Genomic DNA, 23,045 nt, shown 5'->3' with positions numbered 1-23,045 from the left:
CAGGGGGTTTACACAGCCCTGCAAAAATTGGCAGGAAGCTGTTAAAGGCATGGCATGCAAAAAAACCTCATAAACACTGTTGTTAACCCGCTAACACACACCAGAATTGATTAGGTGTGGAGAGAGAGAGGGAGGAAGGCAAGCATGAAAGGAAGTAGTGGGAAAACCATGATTTTTTTTTTTTTACAATTAAAAGCTTTGTTATAGATTTATGCTCTCAAGTAACCATAAGGAGGCAGCCAGATTCAGGCTATTCTTTACCAAATTCCTTTGGCGCCTGAAGTTTTCTTAACTACCAATTCCCAATTCAAGAGTTTTGATTCTTGTAATGCCATAAAAGTAATTCTGAACAGAAACCTGCAGTTCTGCTTGTAATTTCTCCCATTCCCCTTCCACACTGCTTTGTTAAACTGTCAAGCTCTCCTCTTCTACATCTTTCTTAGCCTATGTAGGTCTTTTTATTGACCGGAAAAAAAGAAAAAGAAGCAAGCAAACTTATTACCTGAACTGCTTTCTCATTGCTGGGGATATCATTATAAGCAAAAATGACACAGGAAAAATATCCTACTTCAGGTCTTCAGTGTTTAATAGAAGACATATTTGTGGTGGGATCTGGCTGAAATAATGTGGCTCTTTCTTCTGTTAGGACCTTGAATAATTCGCTTGAAAAAGCTTCTGGCAGCAACCTCAGTAAATTGCCAATATTATGTTTACTTGAGGATCTCTGATAGTTCAGATTCTTACGACCTCTGAGGTATTTATTCTTGTTGCAGGACTCTGAGAAGCAGATCAGGTCGTGGGCAGCCAAGGTGTAGGAGAAAACAATGACTTTGGCTCCTGCAGGGAAGTCATTGTCTCTGATTTTGGCGACATTGATTATTACAGTTATCACGTCTCTCATTCTTTCAAATATTTGAGGTGCAACTTCTGTGTGAAAGTCCGAGGCAAACACCAAGTTAGTTGGAGGCACAGAGCATGCTAGCATACCTGAAACACATGAACAGAGAGTCACAAATCACAAGGATTAGTAAAAGTAGCCATTATTCTCACATATTTAATACCGTTTTGTTCCAAAGACCCACAGATTCACAATATACTGCAGTGAAGATTCATCCCATGGAAAATGTTGCTGTGTGCTGTGTGCTTCAGGAAGACAGTGGGGTCTCCTCTGCCGTTGTCTAGGTTTACTTGTATTCCTGAACTTTTAAAATCAGAGCTGGACTATTTGAGCTCAGGAACGCCTTCGGATCAGGGTAAGGAAAAGGCAACCACGCTGCACTGCTGCACCATAGACAGGTGCAAAGGGTGAAGTCTGCAGCACTTCATTTCTGAGGGTTCAGGGAAGGACAATTTTCTGGAGACACAAGAGCTTTAATGGTAACATTACTCACTGCACAGAGCTGTGCTTATCAGCTTATAACACTTGTACAGTTCCTAGCAAAGAAGCTTTCAAGGTGTTCAGCTTATTTACTTGACCATGTCAGTGTTTTCAATGACTGCAGTTACAGCATTCTCCAAGAAAGAACTGGGATAGCATTAACTACTGGCTAATTTAGTAGGAAAGGCAGGACAGTTAGAAGCAGGGAATAAGGCAGCTTAAGGAAATACAGGGAGATCAGGAATTGTAAAAGAAAGAGCTCATCCAGTGTGTCCCTTTGCCTGAAGCAGGATCAATATGCCTATATTGTCCCTCAGGGACATTTGTATAGTATGTTCTTATGAGCCTGCCAGAAAAAGAAAGTCCACAGCCTCCCCAGCATGCACTGATTTACTCTGCTCTTGATGACCGTTGCCACTTCCCTTTCATGATGGGAAAATGGTGTAAGGAGGAAGAACTGAGATTCGGTGAGTACAGGGAAAACTTTTGTAGCTTCTTCAGGAAAGATGGTCTTCATTTTAACTAAAATGATACCACATTGCTGACAGTTAAAGTTAAGACAGGTTTTGGCAGAATATTTAAAGGAAAGAGTAGGAGAGTGGAGAATTGATTTGCAGTGACGTTTCTTCTAAGCTGATGTTAAAAGCTTTGTAACCTCAGATTAAGCCTGGGGCAGAAGTTGGCAAAACTCAAAAGGGAGGCTGCAGAGACAGAATCCCATCAAAAAAGTGCATAGATTTTCTTACTAGAAAGGTGATACCATCTGTGGTCCATTAAAGGAAATTACATAAGCTGCAAAGGTGGAAATCCCAATAATGAAAGATTGCACTGCCATGATGATGACATCCTACTGCTGTGTGACATTTAAACAAAGATAATATTTTTAGATAACATTCACACCAGCATACAGAAGACTACTATGAAGTAAAAGAAAACTTTCAAGAGACATAAGTTACAGTAAAATGGAAAACAGAGAAAAAGGAACTTTGGAAACCATATGTAAAATACAATATATAATATAAAATAATACAAATATATTCACAGGAAAAAAGTTTGCAAGACACAAAAACAAACAATAAACCATTTTTTCAAATATGTCAGGAATGAGAGTCTGGCAGTGTCTTTATGGCCAATTGTTGATCAAGGTATAAAAGAGGTTTCAAAGAAAACAAGGCCATGGCAGATAATTAAATGGGTACTTTGCACCTGAGTTCACCACAGAGGAGTTCAGGGAGGTTCCTATGCTAGAATCTTGTCCCTTTTCTGCACACGTAGGTGATGTGCCACAGGATCTTTCTGCCTGAAACGTCTGCCAAGTTGGTAGGAGAGGTTTCAATCAGTAGTAAATTGCCGAGAGCAAAAATTCTCATCAATAACATGGTATGTTCTAAAGGAATGTTCATGGTATGTTCATCAGGAATGAAACAGCTGAACTGCTAACTATGATTTGCAGCTTTTTGCTTAAAACTGCTCTAGTACCAGAAGGATGGAAATTGGCAGAATTGACATCAGGTCTTACACAAAAAATCTGGGGAGTTTATAGACCAGCCTAATGTATGCACTAGGCAAACTAGTATGAATTATAAAAAGGAGCAGAGTTGGTAAAGACATAGATCAATGTGTTCTATCAAGGAAGAGTCAACATGCAAGGTGAAGGCTTTTATTATAAACCTATCTTGGAAAGAATTCCTAGCAATGTGAACAATACAGGTCTGACTAATTGTCTTTGATTTCCAGAATACTTTTGACAAGTTCCCCAATGAAAGCCTTCCAAAAATAATTAATGTTGTCACCTGATAGACAATCTTCTCGCAGACTAACACTATTAAATATGTCATTAAATTGGTGTCCTCTTACTGTGAATAATGTGTGCAGTACTTTCCCCTAATAATGAAATACAAATAATGCAACCACGTGAGGCACAAAGAACATCTATTATGGGTAAAGGATGGTTTCTATATAATGACTAATTAACCAGACTAGGAGTCTGCATCTGGAAAATAGAAACCCAAAGAAAGAGATGACAGAGATCTGTAAATAAGCAATGACACAGGGAAAACTGAATAGGCAACTATTTGCTCGCTCTCATAATATGACAGCTATAGAGTATCAAATAAAAGATGAGATAAACATGTACAAAAGAAGATAATCTTTCATAAAGCATGTAATTAAGCAATGAAGCTCATTATTTTGGACTATTCAAATAATACTTAAATAAAATCAGAGCAAAAAAAGAATCCATTAAGGGCTATTAATCACAAAACTGCTATATATAAAAATGGCATGTTGAAAATTAAAGTTGTGGGTTTGCAATAACTTTAGCATGAATTTTCTGACAGGCACGGCCTGTGAAAAAGAATAATTTTATTTGTGTGCACAGGTTTCTGTGCAATGGAAGATGAAAATTATATTTTTATTTAAACAGCTTCCTGAATGGATTTCAGTCTTCCATGAAAACAGAAGTGTTTCAATGTTCACAAGACTGTTATGAATTACATGACTATTCTAAGATTCTAAAAATCCAGCCAGGATCACAAATCCCCTTGCCCTCCAACTTTAAACTCTCTTGGGGGAGTATATCTGGACCACAGGGAAAGCAAAGAGGTAGCTTTGCTCAGGTAATTTACTTCTCGTCAAAATTAGACCACCTGCCATAAGGCACCCAGGTGCCATTGAAGAAGAGGGGGAAGAGAGGGAAAACCATTAGCACTGCAAGTAAAGTAAAGCTGGCAACAGCTCTGAAAGCAGAAGCAAAAGTTCTGTTTCTACCTGAGGAAATAATGGTCCAGATTTTCTTCTCCACCAAGGAGGGGGAAAAGTGAAGTGTTAAAAATCACTGGTTTTCATCCTCCACTGTGATGAGGTTGTGCCGGTTGCAGACTCCAAGAAACTCTTCTATTTCAGCTGACACCATTATGGCACTCATACTCCAAACTGCAGGGTAGGGGTAATGACTAAAACTTCTCACCTTATGATTTCTATTGCTCACTGATTTCTTCAAAGGGCCAGCTTCAAAGGAGATAACTATGCATAAAACCATCATCTACATATATCTGTAAAAAAATGAGTTTTGAAGGAAAGAATCAGATACTGGAAGAAACTCAAATGGAATGTTATTACAATATATTCTATGGGTATTACCTAGAAGTGTTTTGGTAAGAGAGACCAAGTATAGCCTCTTGAGAATAGACTATACCACAAAAGACTTTGTTAGCATAATTAAGAAGAAAGAAGTCAATATTCTTAGGTATGTAGAAAAGAAAGGGTCTGCCAATGAAAGTGGTCTTTCAAGGATTTATGGAAAGAAAGAAGAGGACAAGAAGAGTATAGCTAAAAATCACAGGGGAGACAAAGAACTGAGAATTATGGAAGCTTAGTTATAGACATAGTTTTGCTCTCAAACCCCAAATCAAGGATGGTTGATGTTACTGTTGCAATGATCATAAGGAGAATATTACATCCTTGAAGGCAACTGGGTCAGATGGGCTAAACTGCAAATGAAATGCACTGCATGCATGTACACACTGTGTGAAAAGGTTGCTTTGGAAGAACACAATACATTTATTTACCTCATTAAAATACTGAGCATTGAATCTGAAATGAATTTATAAATACACAGATCAACATGAGCTACAGTAAATTGCAGAACTTAGCATATCCAGGAGTGGTGCTGGCAGGGGCCCAATCATCTTCTATTGTCTTCAGAATGTCAAACTTTTAAATTCAAAATATGAGCTTGGGTTTCCCACTAATCTCTTTGAGATGAGATTTACCTTGGCAGTTCTGTGTAAATATCAGGTCTGCCAGTGAGATGCAGTACAGAGGGTCCACTTCTGAGACGGTTTGTATGATTGCAGTGAAAGTTGTGCAAAAGAGGGCAGAATGCTTAGAAAAAGGTTGGCAATGAAAGTCAGGCCCTAACCATCTGGTTTATTGCCATCAGCAGCTGCCAGAATACACTTCAGTATTCTCCTCTTCACTCCCTTGAGTTTATTACTAACCAGGTTTGAACAAACCCATTGTTATTACTACTTCTTGCAATTCTGGGATACATGAGCAAAGACATCTATTTCAAACAACATTAAAAAAAATCTTATTTTCATATCTTGCTTGTGCATGGTTTTAAAAGAATGACTTCTCAAACAAAAATTGCAAGAGTGCCTTAGTATTTGAAAATGAAACAAAACCACAAAAAAAAAAAAAAAGAGTAGCAGAGGTGAAACCAGAAATAAAGACAATGTGTAAAACCAGGAAACTCTCCTGGATGGTTTGTAAAAGCAAATTTTGAAAAGAATCTATTTCTAAATGTCAGCTGAGTGAAATATACAAATGCAAAGGGGATTGCCTAGGGAGACAAAACACTGTTAAAATTGTTTATTGTCATTTTACAATAAAAAGGCAACATGCCTAAATGTATAGCTTTGTATTAACTAGCACAAGCCAAAATTTTAATCTAAGACTGAAGCAAGAAAAGGCCATTATGTCTTAAACCATAAAAAGATTGAGAGAAAGAAAAAGTCCCTGCGTTCAATGACACTTTTCCATCACATGTAAATCCACTTCACTCCTCATACCGAAAAGTAACATGTGCCACAAATGTCCATGCATATCTGTGTATCACAGTACAAGAAAGATTATGCTGGGACACCCATTGGTTTTTCTCTGTCATTTGGAGAAAATGAGCATTTTATGCTGTATTGTGTTTTGTGAATGTGTTCTCAAAAATTATGCTAGAGCGAAGCAGTCAATACAAACCAGCCACAGGAAATCATAAAGTCACTAGTAGTGCTGTGGTTACCTTCACATAAAGCACGAAGGACTGAAGAAATTCAGAGCTTAAAGCATGAACAGTGTTAGATATATGGATGTAAGGAGCTTGTGAGCTGGTCAGAAAGACCATGACAATTTGTGGGTTTTTTTGCTTTAAAGTGGTGTGATACATTGTTCTTTCACCTGCATTGATTTCTTCCCAGGCTTCTTATCACAAATTCTTTTTCTGCTAAAGTAATGAGGTGACCAACACAGAAGACAGCACTGGGCTGCTTGACACTGCTCCCACAGGAGAAGTGCAGCAAGGATTCAGAACCACAAGCCTAGTAATGTATGACATAAATTGTGAAATAAATTTCTGGGCCAGCTTTTATTGGACAGTTCAGTCAGAGAAAATGAGCTGAAAATCCCCTTCCTGCTTCAATCCAGGTTTCATTCTTAGTTTAAAAATATGACATCATGTAAAATTCTTTGGAATCTGAGGAACTGGATTAGTTTTAAAAGGAAAGTTTTCCATATGTAGAATGAAAACTTGGCCATTTTAAGAAGGGAGGGTGGAGTGCACTGATCCTGTTTTTCTACAGGGCTTTTTAGCCTTATTTCCAATGAAAATAAGGTTAATGCTGTTACAGTGTCTGTCTGTCTATCTTGCCACAGTAGAATTGTGAACATGTTGGCCAATTTCAACTAAATGTGACGCAGAGGTAGAGGTCTCAAAGTTGTGAAGTTCCTGCAGACTTTACAAAGATGACCAGCAGCACAGGGGGAGGCTACAGACAAATTTAATGTCCTGTTGAGAGGAAGAGCCGGGTGTGAGCTCAGCTGCAACCTGTACTGTCCAGAAGACACATTGCATATACCCAACCATGACATGGATGATTATATGCATCCATTTCACCTTCGCGATTCCTTAGGTTTTACAGTGCATTCATTGGCAAGAAAGTCCAAATGCTTCTATGCTAGACATGTTAAGATGTGAAGCAAGAGGCAAGCTTCACCAAGATAGGAGCAGAAGGATCAAACAACTTCAATTCAGCTCTGGCACAGGATTAATATGTCTCCAAGTAGTTTGTTGAGGTTTTGTTTGTTCAGTTTTGTTTGTTGCAAAATAGTGAAAATTGATGCAAATTTCTTATTATAAATTATAAGTCATTTTTTGAATTATTTTCTTTGACCATGTTAGAGCAAAGAGAAGAGTTTGGAAGAACAAGAACTGGTAGAACTATAAATTAAATGGATTTCAGTGTTCAACTGTGCTGTGAAAGAGTGAGGAGGGAGAAGAGGAAAGCATGCTGAGAATACACTTACGGGCAGAGGCAGGACAGCTGGGGTGATGGCAGAGAGCAGAGTGGGAGAACCCCACTTTCCAGCCTTTTGCTCCGTACCTGCCCAGCCTGGCCAAGGATACAACTATTTCCAATTAAAGTATTAAATCTTTTTTGTTGTTGTTGTTTCATTTAAATGAACAAAGAACAAAACCAAGGAACTTTGCACAGGAGAAAGCATTTTTTTCAAATGTTGCTGTGCTCATTTTCTACCCTATCTTCTTTAGAAAAGACCTCTTGAACAGTAGAATGGATAGTGTACTGTTTCCTTATTCCCCCATACTTACCTTACAGTTTCTTACACCTTAATAAAAGAAACAGTAGCCAGTCCTTTATTAATACCCAGATCCAATTCTTCTTTTACAGAACTATGAAAAAGAATCTTTTCTATAAAGTTAATATTGGAGTTCTTTTGTAAAATAGGTCTAGTAACTTATTTTTAAGAGATGTTTCAATCAGCAAGAAACCCATTATTATAGACATAGGACATATTTAAGGTATTTCTACTGGCAATTCTGATAGTTAAAATGTTTTTTTGTTCTGCAGCACAATTTTAAAACCATTCTTCCATGTCATATTGGGTACAGCACAATTCCAAATTAAAGAATGTAATGTGTGAAGTGGTTTGTAATTTTAATGATATCAGAATGGACACCCTATTTCCCTAAGATTTTTAGCTTTATCTATAAAAAGAAGCCGATATTCTGTGTTGAACGTATTGTAATTAACAAGCTATAAAGAGCTATGGCATATGCTCATTTCTAGCTGTTAATTTATTAAAATCATTATCTGAAGCTTCACAAATGTGCAACTTTTCAGCAGTCATCATGTTTTTCATTTTTATGATTACTTGAAATTATATAACTCAAATGCAGCAAATGTGTTCTCCCTTTACAAATCTCTTCTGTTTTTCTGTATCAGAACTCCATTATGGCCCCGATCCTCACAAGGATTCTTGGAAGATAAAGAATAATCTTTTTTTTCTTGCACTCTACCCTCACATTTCCCAGATTCCTGCACCTCTGAGCGACAATTCCATTTTGTGAGGCCTGAATGATGCCGTAAATTGCAAAGAGGATATACACATGCTTTCTCATGAAAATACCAAACTGAATTTTTACTTTGCAGTTCTCTTTCATCTGAAATAAATTGTTCTACAGATGCTTTTCATCCAGAACATTTTAATAAGGAATTATATACACGTTATAACAGAGCCATTGAGATAAATGGAAATCCTGCATTGTAGCTTAACATACAAGAAAGAAGAAGTAAAACACAGAGTTCATGCCACCTTGCGAACCAGCACCAGCAAAGAGCCCAGATGAACTGAACACTGTGGTAGAATGCAGCTTCTCAATAGCCTCATCTGTGCCATACAGAGGATATATATTAACATCAGCCCTCAAATACATTTTCAGGTTTCTGAATGCAATGGAGATCTTTTAATTCTCAGAGGTATGAGAGACAGGTACAGTAATTTCAAAACAAGTATCTTTCTAGTGATCTTGTTCCCTGAAACATGGAAGAGAAACAGGCATCTCTCTGGAATGCAGTATACTTCCAGAATAAAATCATGAACTGCTTCTGTCTGTCTTCAGGTTACTGTGTGCCTTTTAAGGGGAGCACATTCCTTTTCCCATTCACAGACATCTGAGAAGAAAAGCAAACTAAAACATCTCCTTATGAAGAGAGAAATTGATTTCTTCAGTTATTTCTCCCCATCTTCTGCAGGCTCTTTGTATTTAAGATACCAAGTATTTTGTTGAGGAAATCTCTTCCCAACTCACATGCTTGATTAAGCCCACAGACTTAATGAGTGCTCCTGTAGGACCCCATGATGGCAACAGATAGGAAAGTAACCACTCTGATCTCTGTGCAGTGTTTTAATCCCTAACAACAAAACACAACCTACTTTCCCCTCCTAAGGATGCAGGAGAAAAGCAAAAAGGAAAAATCTAAGCATATGGAAAATGGAGAATCCACGAACTCCATCTGCAATTAATCTGATATAGTCCAATATAGTCTCTCTAAATCCTCTCTGGAGGACCTGAAATCCCTGATTTCTGGCCCCCCACTGACCAAGTGTCTCTCTGCAACTGTCATCATTTTTCATAGCAGATACTGCTAAAAATAATTTCTCATCTAGCAGTTTTAAAAAGAGCCATCATCAGATCATTATTTTGGCAAACACTGCTAATGCATTCTCAGCGATGATGAATAGCAGAAAATTGCATGGGAAAGCCATTCTGTCTCTTCATGATACTGTCAATTTTCTTCTTACAACATGATATCTGTGGCTGGTATTCACACCTCAGGAAAGGTATGAAAGCTAGAAAGAATTCCGTAAAAAGTTATGAAGCATTATTTAACATCTGACTGCAAAATCCCAAAACCCATTCTCAGGTAACTCAATTCAAGAAAAAGTTAAGAACGATTTGCAGGACTTTTTCCAGAACAAGGTACTCCTTTTAGCTAAGCACCTACTGACTATTCCGATACTAACTCTGCAGTTCAGTTTATGTTCACTTTAATCTTGGAAACAGCATGGAGAAACCAAAATGCAGGTCTGTGCTTTAAAAGCCTAGCTGGTAAGAGACAGCAGGTGAGTAGAGAAAGCATCAGACTTTCCACCACCCTTAGAAAGGGTTCTGTCAGAAAATAGACAGAGGTTTATGTGAATCATTCACTTGCCAATAGAGAAGGAGAAAAGTAAAAAGTAATGAAAAGATCAGCTTGAAGCAGGGGCAAGGTTGGAGGAGAGATCGCCCTCCTTCCACTTGGTATTGTAAGGATGAATTAGCATCCATCTAGGCATAGTTGGTGAATGATGTTACTGTTTTCCCTTCTTGCTCATTTCTTTCAAATACAGATTCTGCTTTCACCCAGAGTCCCCACTTTCTTCAGCTGGGCTGAAGGGCTTCATATTTCTGAAAATCGTGCCTTAAATTTCTAGTTACTCCAGGTTTTTTTCTTCTTCGTGAAAACTCTTGTTCTTAAAGAAGTATATTTTCTATCATCCTGCAACAATCCTCTTATGTACCGGGGAGGAGTGAATGAAGTAGCCTTTATGGTGACATGGTCTGCAGGCGTCTCTTCTGTTTCAAAGCTAGAGATAAATACAGGACACAATCAGGATGTGTGGTGACAAAACATACACAGGTAGCCCCTTCTAAAACAGAAGGGAAGTGAATTTCTAGAGAAAATTGTTCAAGCCTGTTGACAGAATTGAATGCCTAATTATAACAGAAATGCAAACAGGCTAGATTACAATTTAATAGGCTGTAAAAAAAATACATTTTCAGCTGGCGTGGTGTTCTTTCTCCCCTTAAAAGATGCCATTTAAGAGAATTGCAGCCTCTGTATACACAGAAAAAGAAAATACATATTTTCTCTTGGTATCAGAACAATGTTCTCTTTCCTGACTGTTTGCAGGCACTTCTCTTGAAAAACTAAGTCTTAAAAACTGGTCTATATATAGTTTAAAAAAAAATGTGAGTGAAGGTTAGAAATGCTTTTGCACAGTGCATGGAAGTGCAGAAGAATGTATACATAGTTCTTAAGAAAACAGACTTTAGTGAGAATAAGAAACAAAGTTGATTGTTACAAGTCAATGGTACTGCTATTATCAGCCATCATCCAAGGTAATGTATATGTGAACTGCTACAAGAGAAAACTCAGAACAGGGTGACTGCAAATAAGGATGGTGTTTCTAAACATAAGAAAACAGAAACAAGACACCACTTACACACACAGAAGTCTATAGGGCTGGACAGGATCCACCCAAGGGAACTGAGGGAGCTGGTGGATGTGCTCACCAAGCCACTTTCCATCTTTTATCAGCAGTCCTGGCCAACTGGGGAGGTCCCAGATGACTGGAGGTTAGCAAATGTGACGCCCATCTACAAGAAGGACCCTAACGAGGATCTGGGGAACTACAGACCTGTCAGCCTGACCTTGATGCCAGGAAAGGTTATAGAGCAGATCATCTTGAGTGCCATTACATGGCACATACAGGACAACCAGGTGATCGGGCCCAATCAGCATGGATTTATGACAGGCAGGTCCTTCTTGACTAAGCTGATTTACTTCTATGACAAGGTGATCCACTTAGTGGATGAGGGAAAGGCTGTGGATGTTGTCTACCTAGACTTTAGAAAAGTCTTTGATACCGTTTATCGCAGCGTTCTCCTGGAGAAACTGACTGCTCGTGTCTTGGGTGGGTGTACTCTTCACTGGGTGAAAAACAGGCTGGATGGCCAGGCCCAAAGAGTTGTGGCGAATGTGACAAGCTCAGTATTGTTTGTTCACCAAACCTAAAAACTCTCATTGTTACAGTGTTTCATGAAAGGCAGCTGCTTGGCAGGATGGGGCAAGATAGCCAACATCTGCTAAGCAAACAAGGCCAGGCTGCAAGGTCGAGTTATGCTAACATCATAAATTGTGAAAAGGCTTGGGAGGAAAGGAAAGGGGGAGGCTCAGTCAAGTCCTGCTAACATCATAAATTGTGATAAGACTTGGGAGGCTCAGGAAGACATGGAGCCTTCATCCCTGCGACCACCAAAAAGCAAAGGAAGAAAGAGGACGACCCCCTAGCAACAAACCGCGCAGACGCAGAGTACACCACTAAGAGAAACGCCTACACCAGAAGTAGAAGAGTATAAAACCAAAGACTTTTGTAACCTAAGTGCGCGCCGTCGGCGGAGTGAGACTCCCGGGCCGCCCAGCGCTGTTTTGCTTGCTGCCGCTTGCTAATAAATCCTTCAAATTTAATTGGCTCTGTCTCCTCGCCTCACTTTGTGAGACTAACTTATAACAGCGAATGGAGTTAAATCCAGTTGGCAGCTGGTCACAAATGGTGTTACCCAGGGCTCAGTATTTGGGCTGGTTCTGTTTACTGTCTTTATCAATGATCTGGATGAGGGGATCGAGTAAGTTTGCAGATGACACCAAGTTGGGTGGGAGTGTTGATCTGCATGAGGGTAGGATGGCTCTACAGAGGGATCTGGACAGGCTGGATCAATGGGCTGAGGCCAATGGTATGAAGTTCAACAAGGCCGAGTGCTGGGTGACCTGCACTGGGGTCACAACAACCCCGTGCAGCACTACAGGCTTGGGGAAAAGTGGCTGGGAAGGGGCCTGGCAGAAAAGGACCGGGGGTGTTGGTTGACAGCCAGCTGAATATGAGCCAGCAGTGTGCCCAGGTGGCCAAGAAGGCCAATAGCACCTTGGCTTGTATCAGAAATAGTGTGTCCAGCAGGACTAGGGAAGTGATCGTCCCCCTGTACTAGGCACTGGTGAGGCTGCAACTTGAATTTCAGTTTTGGGACCCTCACTACAATAAAGACAGTGAAGCGCTGGAGCGTGTCCAAAGGAAGGGCAATGAAGCTGGTGAAGGGTCTAGCGAACAAGTCCTATGAGGAGCGGCTGAGGGAAGTGGAGTGGTTTAGCCTGGAGAAGAGGAGGCTGAGGGGAGACCTTATCGCTCTCCAAAGCTACATGAAAGGAGGTTGTAGCGAGGTGGGGGGTCTGTCTCTTCTCCCGAGTAAGAAGCAATAGGACAAGAAGAACTGGCCTCAAGTTGCACCAGGGGAGGTTTAGATTGGCTATTAGGAAAAATTTCTTGACCGAAAGGGTTGTCAAGCATTGGAACAGGCTGCCCAGGGAAGTGGTTGAGTCACCATCCCTGGAGGTATTTCAAAGACCTGTAGATGTGCTGCTTAGGGACATGGTTTAGTGGTGGACTTGGCAGTGCTAGGTTAATGGTTGGACTTGATGATCTTAAAGGTCTTTTTCAACCTAAATGATTCTATGATTCCTAGAAGTCTCAGCCAGATGCTCTCGCTATTTTCCTCCAAGAGCAGGAGGAAAGGATTTCAAAAGCTTTGATTTTGCTCATTATTATCCCCATTTTTCTTCTAATCCAAGAATTCAGATTCAAGGTCATGCTAAAGCTGCCCTAACAAGTAGATATAAGCTGGCAATGTGCCTGCCTACATAATAGAAATTCTTATGGTCTATACAGCAGTAATGCAAATCAGGAATATTTCAGGAACCTTCACATTGTTCTCAGTTGCGCATCAGGGAAGTAACCCTGAAGACAATGGCTTGGAGTCTTCATGTTTCATATTGCCTTTATGTTTCCCTTGCTGACCTGAACCCTGGCCACACAGTCGTTCTGCAGCACTTTTCCGGCATGTGTCTTACTGGGAAGTTCCCTAGTGAATCTCTGCACTGAAAGTGAGCCCTTTGCACTATGACTCAGTTTCAGAACCAAACAATGCCTCTGGCAGGAGGAGTCACAAAAATGATTGCCATCAGTGACTGATTGCCCCAGTTTTGATTTCTCTTTTTTCATATTTAAGTTTTCATGTAACAAAAAAAGTAGCATTTTAATATTGAAATATATTATAGCACTTGGAAATTTTCAGAAGGGCACAATGTATAGTTTTGGGCAATTACAAAGGTATGTTCAAACCACAAAAATAATACAAGGGATATCATTCATTTTGTACAACAATTTTAGACTTGTTTTAAAACATAACATGGTATGCATCCAATTTCTACTGTGTTTATTAGGGTTCAGTATACACTATTTCTCTTTGCTAATCAAGTAGACTATTATCCAATCAAACCAAAAACTTTTTGAAAACATCTAATAAGGAGAGTGCTCCAAAAGCAAATCTTATTCACCATTAACTCCCTGTTATTAAAATAATTATATAATGGACTTACAGACGTCTTTAGCTCTGAAAGCGGAGTCTGCTACACTTTGCCTTGACCTCTTCTGTTGCGTAGTTGTCCTCACCTGTTGAGAAGACAGTAACAAAATTCATTAGTTTGGTGGGATTTAGAAGATTTTGGAAAAGTTTAGTCTTTTATCCAAAAATAGCTGCAAATAAAGTAACTTCATTAATTTTATACATATATCACATGCTATATATGAAGAGATGAATGCTGTGGCGGTCTGATTCTGCACCGATCAATAGGAAAAAGTGCAATTAGCTTGAAAGAAAAAATGAAGGACCTAAATAAACCTCAGTTTAGATGAATGTGAGGATTATATCTATACTATACAATTTATTTATTTATTTCCTCAGTAAGTTGTTCTGACTTTTTAGCTAAAAGCCACTAACAAAATCTACAAATAACATAATGGCCGATGTCTTTTTAAGTGGTCTATATTCATGATTTAGCACACTTTGTAGAGGATACAAGCAATTGTTAGTCTGTTCTCATTTTCATTTGACAGACAAATTTTGTACTTTTACAGTAGCAAAAAAAGTTAGGTCTTGGACTTCCAAAGCTGAATGATGAGGCAGAAGTACCTAGATCGCACTGAAATTCGGCTGGAGTTGATCTTTAATGGGAGCAGGGCACGTGTCAGTATTTCACTCCAATATAGAGCATTTAGCCCCACAGTTAACTTTTTTCTTCTAACTCCCACCAGTGTAGTAGGATTTCCATATAAGCATTATAAAATGAATTATGAACTCAGTTCCCATTTGCGTTCTCCATTGGCCTGTATTCAAACAGCCCTGATGATGGCTGATTTTCCTCTCTAGCTATACATGTTTCTTGCTGAATATACAATATATGATCAGGACGAGAACTGCACTGAGGAGTTTCTGTCCAATTATAAGCCACAGGTCTTGGTGATGTTAGAATCTCAAGGCAATGGAAAACATTAAATATCTGATGGTGAAGGTGCTCTGCATGAGAAAGTTAGTGTTGGTTGTGCTTTTGAAAAGAACATTTTTATAACGAAATATTTATTTCTCAAACTCAGGGATATTTCTAGGTGAAGAAAAAGCAGCCATGCATCATGGCAATGGCAATTTTAGCAGCCCTTCTTTCAGCATCAAAGCCATATCCATTCCATCAGTTGTTCCTGGCTAAACTCTTTGTGAAACTGATGGCAAACAACAGGCCCTATAGATGTCAGTCATCAAAATAAAGACTCCTGGAATGAAGGACAGTGGATATAATCTGTGATTTTACCCAAAGAATGAGGCTGAAGACCTCTGTGAAAGGAGAATAAATATAGCCTGCCCAGAAATGCGTATCATTAATACATCCCAATCTTATCTATCCAGTGCTTTTGCAGAATACTGAAAATTTGCAGGGAAATAAAAAAAAACCCAACCACATGTGATGTGATAACTTACTCCTGAGGAAATGTATGAACGGCTTCAGAAACCTCATTACATAGTCAAGTTCAGGCTGGTGGATTCTGCCAAGCTGAACCAAATGCTGTTCCAGAGGAGCGCTTGCAAGTTCTTCTAGTTCATTGATGTCATAGGACTTTCCTAGTGAAATTGCAAGGAGCACATAGCCTTGGCATTTAGCTTGCAGGGAAATTTTTTTTAATGTTTCTTTGTCCCATTGACTCGTTTTTCCAGCAGATATAATGATGATAAGTTTGACTGGCCTTGGATTGGGAGCCCCTGAGAAAATGTTAGCAATGGTCCATTGTATGGCATAGCCGACAGCAGCCTCTCCATTCAGCTGTTGAAGAGATTCTTTAATATATCTTCTTATTCGGTCTTTACTGCGGTAGGTAACAAAGTCGAATTCTTTCTTTACTGGTCTCTTCCCTAAACCTGCCCTGAAATCTGACAGTGCATGGCTCACCACAGCTATTCTGTCCCCTACAACAGATGTTTTTGGATCCAAGGAAATGTTGAATGTAGTGACTGCTTTGCTCATGAAGTCTTTGACTTGCTCAAATTCAGCACCACTCATTTTCTGTGAACTATCCAGAATGAAGGCAGCATCCACGTATGCCCTTGGTAAATGGGGCCTGGGTTGCTCACAAAAACTATCTGGTTTACATTTGTCTGCAAAAGAATGTAAAATTAATTAGCATTTTTTTAGACAAATCAAAAAGCAAACATGTAACAATGAATGTGATCACAGACCTAAAGTGTCAGAATGGCCAAATAAAAAAGAAAAAAAGAAAAAGAGAACAAACCCACTAGAAAGACCTCAATGCATGTCAGGAAAATAAAGGCTGACTCAAAACACATAATTATACATCGGGTTCTGCAAGACAATCGGTGCTCTACTTCCTACTGAAGTAAAAAAAAATATCACAAGAATAGAGCTGATTACATTATAACTGGGTTTTTTTTGGACAGGTTTACAAAAAAGCAAGATGTAGAAAAAATGTGAAACCAGGTGCTTACTTCCCATTAAAATCAACAAAACCCCCAAACTCTCCTATTTACTTCAGTATGTATGTGACAAGGTATTTAACTTTTTGTTAGGACAGAAATCACTACACACACCAATCATAGCAACTTTTTATTGCTTGGGCAACATGTCAGAATGTATTTATGTGGCTATTTAAATAAAAGTTTTATTCCCAACTAATACAACTGCTGGAAGCCTTTTGAGGAAACCTTTATTATGGCACTAAGATAAATCAATGCTTTTTTGAAAAAGCACTTTGGGTCAAGAAAAGAAATGTCATTTTCAGAACTGCAATTTTCCCCTGTATTTTAGAAATCATAAGGGTCAATCTTCACAATGATGTTCTTCACAGAAGGGAGTCTTTGTGATACTGGTGACCTTCACCAAATTATTGAGGACTCTGGTCAGGTATCAAAGCTCATCAATATTCCAAAAATTACAAAATTACTGCAGTCAAGACTTTAAAACATTTGGAAATCTTTTAAACTACTTTCCATGAAAAGTAACTCCACTCAGACTCAGAACATACAATTAGACTGTCCAGATTCCAGCACAATAACCAGTCTTTCTCTCAAGCTGTTAGGTGTGCTAATAGCTGCTGCGCTGCACAGATTCATCAGAAAGAAGTCAGGGGACCTCACATGCCGTGAATGTCAGACCATTAGCTGAGTCACAAAATGAGATATTCCTTGTTAATACTTCACCTGTCTTTCTGACTGCTGTGTGTCCCAGGAGGAATACATAGGCGCACTGTTCAGCTTTACATAGTGATGAAAAGACCAGAAATGATCTTCTGAAGAATAAGGAAAAGGAAGGAGATAAGGATCTAGCCTACTTGTCTTCATCAGTCTGAGAGTCTACTGGTTTCATAGAAGGAGGCATTGATTATCACTGCTACAGCTTCTTAAAGGTTAGTAATCTTTGTCATGCAGGATTTTAAAGCTGAAGAACACTAGTAGCCTTGCTCTGTTACATTTAATTAACACTTGCTTTTAGGATGCAATTCAAGTAAGTGCATTCTTTTCAACCAGGCATTCTGGTCAGACAAGGGTTAAAATACCCTGAAAGAAAAGCATGTGCTCATTCGAGGTAAAAGCTCCCAGAAAGACAGGAGTAAGGAAATGGCTCTAGATTTTAACACCACATTTGATATAGCTTAAGGTGGACAAACACGTTCTTCCAATTTAAGTATTTTCCCTTGAAATGGATTTAGCAGTCATGATGATGCAGGTGACAGGTTGCCTAGGTTGATAGATAATGTTCACTGGAAACAGATTCTACTTTAGGAATTCAACACATCAATAAGAAACAAGGCCAAATAATTTTGCCAGGGTTCTGTATGACCAGAGCAATGCCTCAGCCCTTTTTCTTATCACACCGCTCCTCACTAGGCAACTCTACACAACACTGTATTTATCCTTTAATGACTATTCAAAATACTGTATTGGTCTTACCATAGCACAAAGTGCAGAGCTGAAATCTTCGTAAAGCTTCATTATAGCGTCCATCATGAACATTTAGCACCTGGAACAATCCAGAATCCTCCATCTAGAAACAAAAAATAAAGATGGCAGGTAAGTACTGCTGAGTAAGCACTCTATGATTTCTTGCTGGGGATGAAGTGTAAATTTAGCACACAAACTTGGCCCAGACAACGCATTGCAGGGGAGGGAGTGGAGGAGAAACATGCACTGCAGACAATTAGTGGACGTATCCCAGCTGAGGTAATCTCATATAGACTTGCTCTTAATTAAGACTTAGGATGAGATAAAACCATTTTTCTAGCATTATTGTGAAACAAGCGAATTCATATGTATCTGTGTCAATGCTAGAGCCTCAGTTGACAGATCCCAGTGGAAGTTCTGTGTTCTCAGAGTCTGATAAAACGCATGACATACATACAGATTTTCAGATGTAAAATATTTAACATGGTCAAAATGTCTGGCAAAAGCTTCAGCTAGAAAAATTATCTACAGAAAAAAGCTAACTAAGCAATCTGAGCTGATGGCTGTGTCTCAGACATGCAGCGATCCCTTGCAAAGCTGGGACATATCTAAAACACTACCCAGGGTTTCTGATACCGGATTTCTTGTCCTCTTTAAAATATTACTTCAACGTTTGGATTTGAATGCAGCTTTTTCTTCTTAAAATATTTTTAAAAGCTACCAACGGACACAAGGGGAAATCAAATCATGTTATTGACAAAAGGCTAAACATTTCATAAACATCCATACACGTGTTTAGATATATGTATTTATACATATGTATCATTTCCACACATTATTATATATTACTAAACTGTGAATAAACTGTCATAAAGACAGCCAATGAAGTCTGGCATACACAGGAAACTGCACAGAGCTTTGACATTCTCCTAAAAATAAGTTCCTTATCACACAGACACTCTGGTTCTGCTAGATATCAATATTTATGCACCTCATGGGAAACAGACCAGAATGCTTTTTATAGTACTATTTGTCTGTATTCATAAAACCTCCATGTTTTCTTGTGTCCTTGTGCTGAGGCACAGACCCCTCAACGGATATATCTGCCTGGGTTCTCTCACAGCTTAAAGGGACGGGCAGTGATAAGCAGTGATAATGAACAGTTAGCTTTATCCACACCAACAACACTTTCAAGAGCTGTGGTTACTTTGGGGAAGTAACTAATTTCTTTCCTTCCTTCTGTCCTTCCTTCTTTCCCACTATCCACCATCACAGTTCACCTTTCGGGATTTACTCCAACAAGAACTTTCTTCAGAATAAACACAAGGAGGATTTTTGGGTTCACTATCATAAATAAAGGGAATGTAATGACCAGAATAGCATCTGTCTAGGTCAAAACTTCTGGGAGGCTTCCAGGTCATTGGGTATCAGCTTTTTGGATGGCTTCCATCCTCACTCATGAACTTTTTATCCAGACAACTGTTGTTTTTCCTTACCAAAAGATCTGAAACAGCAAGACTAGTTATTTGGTTTTGCCTGTGCCCTACCTGTGCCTGCCCTTGCATGCCACTCCCTCTGCTCTAACAAATGCTACTTGAGACAAACTTCCTTACATTTACAGGAGGAAGAAAGACAGATTACTTCCCATCTGCCTAGGGTGTGACTATTGTCACAGAGGAAGTAGCAGCAGCTACTAGTGGCACCTTGTGGTGATTTTGCAAGGTGACCAAAGTTTAAATCTGTGCTGGATCCCTGAGTACATATACCTTAACCACACTATATAATCTTTTATAGCAACATTTTAAAGTTAAATTTTTTAATTCATTGGTTTTGGAAAGAAGTGACGCCTTTCTAGATTAAGACAATGAAATAAAATCTAGTGAATCTGAAAAAAGTGGCAGGTCAGATCCTGCTGGGCTTGCTCTCATGAGGAGGTCTGAGGCATATGCACAAGAACACCCCTTTGGCATTTTCCAGATGAATCCCACTGCACCTAATATAGTATCTATGTGTGATGTGCAAGTCTTTTCCCCAGATAATGTTATTCAATTACACAAGTCAGAATAAAAACCTAATGGGCTAAAATAATCTTGGACATCACTCCATGAGTTTCAACAGCATGTTAGAGAAACATAACCTAATCAATTAAAAAAAAAACCCAACAGTTTTACTTTTTATAAAGTAGGGAAGAAAGGAAGAAATACATCCTTCAAATTCATAAAATCCTTCCTATGTAGCAGTAGTATAATTTCTGCAAGGTCATGTATTATTTTTGGTGAACATTAACACAATACAAATCAATAACTCCATTTTATTCATGTAAAAATTTTCCATGTCTTCCTCACAATTCTTTTTTCATATATCCTTTCTCTCATTCCTCATCAGACAGAAAAATAATCTCTCAACACAAAATTTATAGTTATTGCACAATCTTTTTTACATGATTCCATAGAAATACACCCTCACGCAGTAACATATTCTTTAATGCCAAGTATATGTCATTGAATTTGGACCTTTCTGTCTAAAATGCAATTACATGATTTCCTAAGACATTTATAACACATAAATCACATTTCCCTGTCAGACCACTTGGCAGTATTAGATGAAGTGCTACAGTTATGAAATCCTTTCTAACATTTTTTCTTTACAGCATGTAACCAGAGCCTAACATCCTTTCAGAAACTAAACAGCAGAAGAATAAAAATTAATCCATATTTAAGTGAACTTGCATGATACAGCATGCATTATTCTAGAGCATAAAGTCTACCTGCAGTACTTGTACAAAATACAAAAAGAGCAACATGACTACTAATAATTTTGAGCTTTATTACTTAAAATATAAGAAAAAGGCAGAAACCGCCTTAGAATATGTTTTGAATTTGTATTTGCTGCTGTATGGGCACCATTGATTCACCTCATACTTTGCAAGAGAAACAGGTGACTGGAAGATTTTGAAGTCATCAGTGATAAGTGCCATCTACCTTAATAACGTAATTCTCATAATTGATTTTGCAACAATGGATAGGAGAGATCTGCAATGTGGGCCGCAACATCCAACTAAGTAGCCAGGCTACTCAGCTGAACTATGTCTTCCAGCTCCAAAGACTTCCTATGCTCACGCTGTTTCAGTTTCTCCTTTGTGAAAATGGTGCAAGAATTATGCCAGATGCACTGCCTCACAACATACCTTTTCCCGGTGTCCCTTCCTGGCACTGTGCTCATAAGGCAAGATTGAAGAAGCCCATTATTGGGCTTTCACCCATTTTCTTTAGAAAAGTGTCAGAGAAAGGGCAGTAAGATCACAAGAGGAAAGGCACATGAGGTGGCAAGGTGCTACTCATGTTCCTGAGAAGTTACTTTGTAAAGTGAATGTGCATTCACTCATAGGTAAAAGTATGACAGACACATCTACTTACGAGAAGATTGCTCTGCACCAGAACAGACAAGCAGAGGCATTTTACAGTTTTTCCGTTGAAGCAGAAGCTCCACACTATTCCTTCTTCACCCAGTTCCTCACAATAAGGAGCCTCATCCAATATGAGGCAGCACAAAGCAAAACAGGACATCTGCCAGGCACACAGCCTTGAGACAGAGTACCCTCACAGAAGTTTATTCAGAATGATTCCTCATACATATAGCTTCCCAGAAGCCCATGAAAAAAGAATGGAGGAAAGAATTTAGCACCATTCTTGATCACGAACACTTTCACAAGCAATAGAAAGATGATGCTGGACAGAGATGTACTTTTGAGATGCACATCTCTGTACATCACTAAAGATGGCCTGTTTTCTAGATTTTGTATTTAAACATCCACCTAAGGGTCTTTACTAAGACAGTACAGTGCTGGTAACCTAAGGTTTTAGGAAATCACTCCTACTCTCACAGAGTTCCAAACACATTGATCCACAATGTTCCCACAGACGTTTCAGTGGTTTTAGGGCACCTCCACGATAAATACTAAAAAGAGTACGCACCTTGAACTGCCATAGATATTTCTATGACAAAACTCCAGCCAATGTCTGCCATATTCTAGAATACTGAAAATCCAGTCTACAAACACAACTCTACTCCTAACTTTGTGTCCCCAAGTATGTGATCTCATTTCATTTGTAGAAGCGATGGTCAGGACAATTGTTTTAAAATTAGGGAAGGAACTTGGAAGCAAAGAGAAAATGGAATAGGCAGGACATTATCCACCCCTTATTCCATACCATCTACACCATGCCCAGATGTTACAGTTCCCAATGAATTACCACCACTTTCCCCTGTCTATATACATATGTACATATATACACATACAGATTTAATTCCCATAGTCTATGGGCATCCCTCTAAAATGTTCATTACTGTGGGCTCCATCTGTGAGAACAGTCTCTCAGGGCGCGTGAGATGGTGTGTGGTGCTGGACCGGTGCGTGCTGTATTCGGAGCCTGTGGCTGGTATACCTGGTGCAGCCCATGTCCATGGTCCGCGGGTTGAAGATGTCAATCTCAAGGAAGTTGCTGGGCGCCAGCTGTTGAGGTCAGTCCTTGTTGCATCATCACTGCACTTTACTCAGTCTCATCAAAGTCCATCTGTCATTGGTTTGGGTGATTCTTACTGGAATATCATTGATAGCAATCATAGTAATGATGACATACAGTGGCAGGGTTATTTAGCACTTAAAAAATCATAAAATTTATTCATTGGCTATTCTCACCCAAAATCAGATCCCCCTGAGGTACGCATCAGACATCCCCATCCTCCCGCATCACCCACCAAGTGCACCCAGGTCCTTGTGCAAAAGCAATCCCACAGATGGGTTTGCCTCTGCCTGAGGCAGACTGTCTTCCCTAACATATTCTTCATGTGCACTACAGGGACTTTATCCCCTTCAACTGTACGTGGAATTTTTGACTGGGCAGGGCCAGCTCGATTGGCAGATCCCCTGGTGTT

At 39.2% G+C, this 23,045-nt stretch overlaps 1 protein-coding gene across 1 annotated transcript in view; it reads right to left on the bottom strand.

Annotated features, from left to right (window-relative positions):
- Positions 1-577: 577 nt before the first annotated feature.
- Positions 578-23,045, bottom strand: part of LOC104281583 (collagen alpha-6(VI) chain-like) — a 76,988-nt gene continuing 54,520 nt past the window's right edge. The window contains exons 34-36 of the mRNA XM_009879607.1: positions 18,120-18,213; positions 15,639-16,310; positions 578-987 (exon numbers count right to left, since the gene is read on the bottom strand). Coding sequence (XP_009877909.1) covers positions 578-987; positions 15,639-16,310; positions 18,120-18,213 — 1,176 coding nt within the window. The remainder of the gene's footprint in view (positions 988-15,638; positions 16,311-18,119; positions 18,214-23,045) is intronic.

Source organism: Charadrius vociferus, unplaced genomic scaffold, assembly GCF_000708025.1.
Source record: "Charadrius vociferus isolate BGI_N301 unplaced genomic scaffold, ASM70802v2 scaffold722, whole genome shotgun sequence".
Classification (NCBI taxonomy): Eukaryota; Metazoa; Chordata; class Aves; order Charadriiformes; family Charadriidae; genus Charadrius; species Charadrius vociferus.
Note: the sequence above shows the minus strand (reverse complement) of the source record. Positions and strands in the feature narration are given on the sequence as shown.